This window comes from Pavona decussata, unplaced genomic scaffold, assembly GCF_977016875.1.
Source record: "Pavona decussata unplaced genomic scaffold, jaPavDecu1.1 SCAFFOLD_190, whole genome shotgun sequence".
Taxonomy (NCBI): Eukaryota; Metazoa; Cnidaria; class Anthozoa; order Scleractinia; family Agariciidae; genus Pavona; species Pavona decussata.
The window spans coordinates 344,024-353,002 of NW_028145599.1; the positions used below are offsets into that span (position 1 = coordinate 344,024).

Below are 8,979 nucleotides of genomic sequence, written 5' to 3' on the forward strand. Positions count from 1 at the left end.
CTGATATTAAAATAAGAGCACAAATAACAGGCTTCAGTATAGACATAACAGACGTTTTTCGTTAAAAACGAAACTCTGAAAAACTCGTTACACATTTGCTCATGTCTTCCCTCATTTCGATCAGTTCGTACGTATTTCACCAGTTCTACAAAATTGCTTAAAAATGTCCTGCTCACGTTTTTCCGTATGCGTGACAGTTAAGTCCCTCGTGGCGAAAAAACTCGAGCGGCTTGTTAACATCTGCCAATACTTAAGTTTTTTAAAATTTTCTGTATATTGACAACGAAAAATTTCCATTTTAATTGTCCTGTTGGAGTCGAGGCTGTTTTAATCAGTTGTTTAAAAGCACAGTTGTCCATCAAAGCAGAGAGATCGTTGGGAAACATCAAGCCGCTTTACTGATCAGTGATCACGAACAATGGCGTCTTCAGAGACCACCCTTGTAATTTTTGTGGTGTTGTTAAATTTGACGTTTAGTGCGGAATCCCTTCATGACGGGCTTTACCCAAAACAAGGTAAGACCGGCTCAAAACAAAAAAATTCAGGTGGCACACTAGCCATTCCATAAAACTCAATTTATCAGCCTTTAGGTTTTCCTTGTTTTAGTATTGAGTCGGTGTCTGCACAGAAAAATTACGCAGAACTATTGTTGTCATAACTACTATTGCAGTCTGTATTAAAGGTGTTAATATTTAGCGACTTTCACGCTGAGCGAACGAAACTCCTCCCAACATCGTTTTAATATTCTCCCGGTTTTAATAGTCTCCCAGTCCGATCGTCTAGGCGCTTTGGGTTGATTCGGTTCTGGCCGGGAGCTAAGAAAAATAAAAAGACGAGAGAAAAACAGAGGGCTTTATTTTACTTTGTTTACCTAAAATGTTATTCACGCTTAGTATGGGTCACAGGTGTTAAAAAGTGCAGAAGTACATGGAAACATAGAAAATCAAACTTAAAATGGTAATAAACAACACGCATAGTTAGCGTGTAACTCGGCAGGGAATATTCCATTGATACCCGCTTTAAAAGTTGTTTTTTAATTCGCCATTGAATAATTTACTGTTTGATAGACATCTGTAAAAAGATAATACCCACAAGAGAACTGAAACACCTGTATGTTTTCATTAGCGATTTTCCATAGAATGAATAAACGATTACGCCTCTTGTTATTAAACTTTTCTACAAATACACAAGGCTAGTATTTGGCCTTTGGTAGCCAAGGAGCATCGTACTTATTTTAAAATATTGCTGGGAATCTTGGTTGTACATTCTTTCAATGTCAGGCAAAAATACTAAAAATCAGCAATTTTTCTTATTTGAGAAAAATCACTCATGAATAAGATTATGGATACTGTACAGGTTATTGTGAATTGGAAGTTGTGTTGATTAACATACAAAATAAATTTAAAATCCATTAGCGAAGTTCTACAAATTTTAAACAGGTCAGTTTTAAGTGGCTCCCTAATTCAGAATGTTTAAACATCAAAGTCCGTCAAGGTGGTAGTTAGGTTAAAATAGTTTTTGTTTTTCAGATGATTTCAGTTCTTTCGGTATCATTTGTCAGTATTTTTCTAACTATTTAAATATATAAATAACATAATATTAAGAAATAGATAATGTGTATTCTTTATTATTATTTTTTTTTAATGCTTACTCTTCTTCTCTGTATACGGTAAAGGTTCTTCATATGAAAGTGATGACGCTGACAAGGAGCAGGATGTGGATGCCATTAATTTGCGTAAGTCTCCAGTCGCACAAACAATTCACACTGACATTCTTCCAATCATATGTTATTTTATTTTATTTGTGCTTATGACAGCCACGTGTGGTAAGGCTACAGCAGCAGGAGGGCGTGTGATTGGTGGAGCGGACGCCACTGCAGGTGAATGGCCATGGCAAGCTAAGCTAGATACCAAGGACTCTGGATTCACCTGTGGAGGATCCCTGATCACACCAACATGGGTGATGACCGCTGCCCACTGTATTTCAGACAAAGATCCCAGCACGTATAGCGTGATTCTTGGTGACCTTAACAGAGAGATACCCGAGGGAACCGAGCAGAAATTTAGCGTCAGACGTGTAGAAGTGCATCCAGACTACAACTCACCAGTTTTCGTGAACAACGACATAGCCTTGCTTCAGTTGACACGTCCAGCAACCAAAACGGCCTTTGTGAACACGGTGTGTTTACCAAGCGCTTCAGAGGTGGTGACACCCGGGACCAAATGCTATATCTCAGGTTATAAATTATTCATTCAGAAGTATTTGCATATTTTACTGCTTCCTTTCCAGTCTCTTTCATCAAATTTCTTACATACCCAGGTACTTACTAAATTATTTACTTTCGAATCCGCCTTGAGTACCATAATATAATACTTAGGTGATAGAAAATTCAAACTGAATGAAATGTTCTCATGTTTTGTTTGAAGGCTGGGGACAGATGGATCATCCTGGATCTGCTGCTGTTAAACTCCAACAAGCTGGTATGCCTGTGGTATCCAACCGAGCCTGCCAAGCTAAGCACATGCAGTCAGCCACAGACCCTTCAGCGGCTGTTACCTCGGCCATGTTGTGCGCAGGGGATGCTGGGAAGACTGAGACAAGTGGTTGCTTTGGCGACAGTGGCGGTCCATTCGTTTGCCAAAACTCCGCTGGCCGCTGGGTACAGCAGGGGATCGTGAGCTGGGGAGATCCCACCTGCTCCTCCGCCAGTCACTTCAGTGTGTTTGCTCGAGTCAGTGTGTTCCGAGGGTGGATTGAGCAAGTATTGAACGAGTGAACCAATTAGGGCGAAGAAACGACAAGTTGGAAATGAGTCATGCAACAAAAATAAAAGTTTGAAATTAATAGCGTTTAGTAACTAATTTAACAGTGTATCTAGGGAAGATCTTCGCTAAAATAAAGAACACTTTTAATGCATTCTTATTGTAGTTCCATCTTTGTTGAGAAAAACGAACAGTATAGGTTCAGCAAAATTAAGCCTGTCAGGGTATAGGTAACGGTACAGTTATAGGTAAGTCATTAATATGTATAAGTGCCAAGTCAAAGTATAGTCTAATCAGTGTCTTCCTCCATACTAATCAGTGGGTTCCTGTATACTAATTGGTATTTCCTGCACATTAATATATCAAGTGAGTTCCTCCGGCCACACTAATTAAGTGGATAGATTTGCCACTGAGCGTCACTCTTACACAATAGAAAAGATAGGTTTGTCCCAGCTCGCCCGCTCATAGTCAACACGGATTTGTTTGTTGAAAACTCTATTATGTTTTCAAAATAAAAGCGCAAATTTGGCAAGCATTATCATTTCTGAGCCAATTCTTGTGGTGGGAAAAATTTTTCCTTACCCAGTTACGAATTGTTCCGTAAAATTGAAATGACTTACACTGACGTGAACGCTATTAAAAACGACCAACGTTTCAGATTTATATAGGTTCCAACCGCTATTGCTTACGCACCCCCACCCCTCCCGCCTCTCCCCACCCCTTCACTAATACCACCACCTTCACCTATACCTATACCGTTACCTATACCCTAACGGGGCGTATAAATATTTATGATTTACCTATTCCTATTTTGCTAACCCTATACTACCAAAACACATATGAAATACAATATAAAACTGCCGGCGGAAGTTGAGACGCCAAGCGCCTTTTGCGTGCGCCACTCGCAGGTCACGGCACGGGGCATAAAGCGTTGAAAAAAAATCCACCCTGCTTCGCGCCATGGGAACAAACATCAGGGAAAATACATGACGCAGAGAATTTTCTTTCAAATAAATCACTTCATAGCCTTGCAGTAGGGATCAAACGCGTGCCAAGCGAGGGACCCAGGCTTCATAGCCAGAGGGACTCATTAAAAGGGTCATTAGTTTTACGATGACCATTTCTATAACTCCTCGAGCAGCTCGCCTTAAGTAAATGTTCTTTCTCCCCAACAGAATGAAAGAGAGTAAGTCTGAGTCTTTCGTATAAATCGCGAAAGATGGGCTGTCAGGCATTTTTAAGCTTTTCAACCATAGGATGATCTATCTAATTTTCTGCACGCGCAATGACAACAAGAAACCAATGTTTGGATGCATATGCCTGAAGCTAAACGCTTTCAGAATGTTGAAGCCGCTTAAAGCTTTAATAAAGGTTCCGATAATATTTTATCAAAAATGTTCTTTCATAAAAATAGTATTCGAGTCAGTGCTGTCACTTTTTGTAAAAAAAGCGTTTATCGTGAAAAAAAAAAAAAAAAAAAAGAGAGATCAAATCTTAGAAGACATTAATCCCACGAGAAAGTGAACTATTTTTTTTCATATTTCAATTTGTGGCGCCGTGCATTATTTTGTCAGAAAATATTGAAAAAAATTAAATTCATTATCTTTGCAATTTCCATCGGCGGTAGTCTATGCGAAACAAGACAGATATCCGTAAAATTACCATGCTTAACCTGTCAGGTGTAAAATGAGTGCGTCTTTTAAAACCGCTCTACAAAGTCTTAAAAAGTGTCGGCATTTTTCCGAGAAAATATTCGAACTGAAAAATATTATAATTTAGACAATTTAAGATTTATGTTAAAGCCACCCCAAGATTTATATGACATTTTTCTTCGAGTGTGTTCTGGGCTGAGCAAATTGCTCCTTGTGTTTCACAAAGATAAATGGACTCTTACAGATACGCATGAATTTTGCATATTAATTTGTTTTCACTTCAAGTAGTCCATCTGTCACGAAAAAGGTTTATTTTATTCTTTCTATAAAATTGTTTGTGTAGGAAAAACTCAATCTCTCTAGTATAGAACATATGATCTTCAGGGACGATCGTAAACGCAAAGTCAAAATTTATAAGTGAAAATGTTTACCATGAAATGAACAAAGTGGCTATTTGATGCCATCTGTTTTGTTGTTCGCGTATGAGTATAGACTCTCTTATAATAAATTGATCGGCCAACCAATAAAGTAGAAGCTATCATATTGGCTTCAGGAAACAGTAAGATCACCTGAAGGAGGCGCACATCTCATGTTTGATATTTGCGGTGGATTTCTCGTCAAAATCCAGCGTCATGGACATCAATTTTGTCAGCATTATCAAGCTCGTGGTTATTTTGGTGTCCTTGAAAACAAATGAAGGTAACGTTGTAATTATTATTTCATAGCCTTTATATTTACTTCTAATGCAGTAAGGGAAATAACATCGTGACCTTCAATGATTTTCCACTATTCCAACGAACGCTTTCCGGACTGCGTGAACTGATGAAGCTCAGTCGAACTGAATCTGGCGTTGAAATAAAAATGAACGAGGGTTACTGATTGTTCATGCAGTTTCTATGTTATGGATGGTAAGGATAAACGATTTCGTTAGTTTTCTTACATTTTCGTTCTTGAATCGACATTATTCTAAACTCTTTTATGAAGCTTTTTTCAACGTTTGCTCAAAATTACTGAATGCGCATTTGATTTGTAATAATTTTATCTACGCGCGGTTTTCGCAATGATTTACTGACAACATATTATTCGTACGGTTTCAAACAATGAAAAAAGTGTACAACCATCGGTTAATTTATGCACAAAACGCGAAAAACAAAAGCGTCCCGGTTCCTTCACTGACGCACCGTGCTAGTAACATGTTTAATTCTTATCCATTTTAGGTTTAAAAGTGAAAATATAATACTTTAACTTAATACTTTTCATATTTCTGATGAAAGCCGTTTTTACTGCCTGCAATAAAGCGAGAGCTCAGTGATCAGCGCAACCAACTGACGTGCCAGCTGGCTTCTCGTCGAATTTAGAATTTCTTCCTTGCAGTCCAATCCTGTATACTCGTGACAGTAAATTCATTTTACTTATAATTCACCCCGCGTTAATAGTAGGCCCATTGATCGCTTGCTTGTTTGGTTGCCCTTTCGGCCTGATGTTGGGTGAAACTAGGTACCTCGCATAAAAGTCAAGCAAAAACTACCATATCAACTCTTCGGCACTGACTTATCAAACATTTTAGAGAACTTCATGTCAATGAAAAAATAACACCACTACAAATTCTCTGCATTTGTATGAAGTAAAACGCAATACTTTACTTTTTACTCCCCTTCCGCGAAAAATTACGAAAAATAAGTTATGGTGAGAATTTGCTGCTCTCTAACCTTGAGGCTCTCAAAGAAACTTCAATAAATGCACATACTTGATTGGTTTAGGAAGGTACAGACATATAATTCTGACAACTGAATAATAATGTATTCTTTCTTTCTCTTCTATTAAATACAGCTCGACATCACATCATTAGTCGTGGCCATCTTGTTCCCCCAGAGGAACCTTTCTTCACAGCAGACATTGAACCAGCGGCTGTACTTAACTTGCATGGTAAGAAATTCTTCCTGATTGGTTATCTTAAAAAGGTTTTAATCTATTTTCTCATTAAATCAAGTGAGCTTGAACCACAGTAAGAAGCTTGTTAAAAAAGCCTCCCGCTTTCCACGTCGGATGATCCCTAACAAAAACAAAGCGTTGTTTTTTTTTTTTTTTTTGTCTAATTTTTTAGGGGCTGAAGAAAAAAGAGGACAAGAGTTAAGGAGAAATGAAGGTAAACAACGTTTTTCCTGTTAAAACGTCAGAGGTAACACAATATTGGGTCTTTTGAGACGGCACAAAGGCTAGGGAAATGCTTTTTCCGCTACGAAATGGAATAGTTTATTTCATAAGCGGGCGCTTTGATCTATTTGATTTACATTATCAAGCTTGTGTTCGATTGACCGTATTCCGGAATACGAATAAGCGGAATAGCTGATAAATTTATCTTCTTAAAGTAATTTGTGATGATATTTCTGCAAACATTCCCTGGCACATGATATATTAAGAGCCATTTCGTACTCCAGTAACTCCTTAAACCTCTTGTGAGGGATTTCTTGTCATTGTTGCATGTATTCCCATTCCGGAATAGGGTCAATCGAACGCACCCTTACTTTCTTACAGGCGCGATGCATAATGAAGAGGAAGAAACAACTGGTCATGAAATGCCACCTCCAAAGGGACCCTTAAGGGACATACGACTGCCTCCACACCTCAATGAAGGTAAAGCATAAACTGACTCTGAGTTGTTCACACTCATTTTCTTTACATCATCATACTTAGTTATGCATATTGCGATGGGGTTATAAGAAAATCTTTTCAAAAAGATTTAATCTGCCAGGCAGAGATTTGGCCTGTTCTTGGGCTTTATTCGGTACCAAACTTATCAAATTAGTAATCAGCTTAGAATCTCCTTCTGCTCGTGATTCAGCTGCGTTATCCCAAAACATTACTGAAAATATTTTATTTCAATAACACGGCCTAATTGTACAAGTTATCGCTTTTGGGTCAAACATATGTGACGGGATTTGATGTTTCGGACAACATCCTTGAAGCTGGCAAGTTCCCCATTTGTTTCGTGAAACCACGAAAACGTTACTTTTGAATAGAACATAGTTTTGGTTTCTTTTCTGACAGCCAGCTGTGGTCGCAGTTCGAGTTCCTCTTCACGTGTGATCAGCGGAGACGACGCAGTTCTGGGTGAATGGCCATGGCAGGCGCGGTTACAATTCAACGGGCATCACTTGTGCGGAGGAACACTGATCATGCCAGAATGGGTGATGACCGCTGCTCACTGCGTGATAAATGAAGACCCCAGCAAGTATAAGGTTATCCTTGGAGATATTGACCGTTTCGAGAATGAGGGCTTAGAGCAAGAATTTGATGTCAAGCGCATAATCAAACACGCACTATTCTCGCACCCAGTCCCATATGAGAATGATATTGCTTTATTTCAGCTCTCTAGCCCAGCCAAACATAGCACCGCTGTCCACACAGCTTGTTTACCAGGCTTTCTAGAGGACGTGCCTGTTGGAATGGAATGTTATATATCAGGTAAGTGTTTACAGTAAACAATCAACATTATTTTCTGTACTGCCCAAGTTTCGCCGCTCTGCGTGAAAAGTTGTTTGCCTCCGCTGCACAATTACTTGGAAATAGACGGCATTGTGCCTCTGATAAGAAAAAAAATTGATTGGTTTTTAAATGGTATTTCTTATGCTGATTTTCAAACTAACGTTAGGTTCTTTCAGTATGTCCAATCGTTTATTCCTTTGTCCAACCGTTTCTGCTGATTTCCAATACTTTGTTACTTTCTTTTCTTGTGAGTGTTTATGAATTTGTGTTAGTCTTCTCTTGCTTGTTCTTTTGGATTGATTTGGAAATTTATTTCTGATAATCTCAAAAAAAGCAGAATTGTTGTCAGTTTAGATAGCCATGCCTGTCAACTGAAGGGATTATGTTGCTTTTTTTCGTGTTAGGTTGGGGACAAATGTTTGGCAAAGGGGAATCGGCTGCAATCCTGCAACAAGCCCGCATGCCCGTTGTCTCCAATGGCGCATGCGCAGCAAAGCTGGATACTTCACCCAACGGTGGACTACACACGGACAATCGGACCTGGATAGTTACCAGCAAAATGATGTGCGCCGGGGATGCTGGGAAGACTAAAACAAGCGGCTGCTTTGGAGACAGCGGTGGCCCCTTCCAGTGTAAGAACACCGCTGGCCAGTGGGTAGTGTACGGAATTGTCAGCTGGGGTGACCCGGACTGCTCGTCAAGCAACCATTACACGGTGTTTACTCGGGTGAGCGTGTTTTGTAAATGGATCGAAAATGTGATAGAAGCAAGATATAAACGTGACCACGAAAAGAAGCACAACTGAGAACATTTCAACTAAAAACAGCCTAAGTTGTAGAAATAGGAGTGACTATGAAATAATTTTAAGGAACAAGTTACACCAAAAAGCAAATACAATAAAAGAGCTATATCTTTCTGGCAGGCAATTACGTATTCCTATTTAGTATTGAATTACAATAAGCTTTACAACTGTTATGCTGAAAATACTACTACTACTAAAGTAAAGGCTAAAAACTCTATTCATGCAATGAACCTTACAAATAATTGTTACCAATGCCACTAGCTTAAACTGGATCAAA

At 38.9% G+C, this 8,979-nt stretch overlaps 2 protein-coding genes across 2 annotated transcripts; both read left to right on the top strand.

Moving 5' to 3' along the window:
- The first annotated feature begins 343 nt into the window (after window positions 1-343).
- Window positions 344-2,916, top strand: LOC146462188 (chymotrypsinogen A-like). The gene is made up of 4 exons (XM_085085720.1): window positions 344-515; window positions 1,676-1,735; window positions 1,817-2,236; window positions 2,427-2,916. The coding sequence occupies exons 1-4, from the start codon at window positions 419-421 to the stop codon at window positions 2,774-2,776; spliced, it is 927 nt and encodes a 308-aa protein (XP_084941846.1). The 5' UTR covers window positions 344-418; the 3' UTR covers window positions 2,777-2,916.
- Window positions 2,917-4,927: 2,011 nt separating this feature from the next.
- On the top strand, window positions 4,928-8,895 carry LOC146462189 (chymotrypsin-like protease CTRL-1). Its single transcript, XM_085085719.1, has 6 exons — window positions 4,928-5,113; window positions 6,245-6,340; window positions 6,519-6,560; window positions 6,950-7,048; window positions 7,463-7,879; window positions 8,305-8,895. Exons 1-6 carry the CDS (start codon window positions 5,047-5,049, stop codon window positions 8,703-8,705), a joined length of 1,122 nt encoding a protein of 373 aa, XP_084941845.1. The 5' UTR covers window positions 4,928-5,046; the 3' UTR covers window positions 8,706-8,895.
- The last annotated feature ends 84 nt before the right edge of the window (window positions 8,896-8,979 follow it).

Bases quoted from the DNA above. Each gene is read 5' to 3' on its own strand.
- LOC146462188 (XM_085085720.1), top strand. From the start codon at position 419: ATGGCGTCTTCAGAGACCACCCTTGTAATTTTTGTGGTGTTGTTAAAT. The intron at 1,736-1,816 runs GTAAGTCTCCAG...TGCTTATGACAG, and splicing joins TGTGGATGCCATTAATTTGC to CCACGTGTGGTAAGGCTACA. The intron at 2,237-2,426 runs GTTATAAATTAT...TTTTGTTTGAAG, and splicing joins GACCAAATGCTATATCTCAG to GCTGGGGACAGATGGATCAT.
- LOC146462189 (XM_085085719.1), top strand. From the start codon at position 5,047: ATGGACATCAATTTTGTCAGCATTATCAAGCTCGTGGTTATTTTGGTG. The intron at 5,114-6,244 runs GTAACGTTGTAA...TATTAAATACAG, and splicing joins GTCCTTGAAAACAAATGAAG to CTCGACATCACATCATTAGT. The intron at 6,341-6,518 runs GTAAGAAATTCT...CTAATTTTTTAG, and splicing joins GGCTGTACTTAACTTGCATG to GGGCTGAAGAAAAAAGAGGA.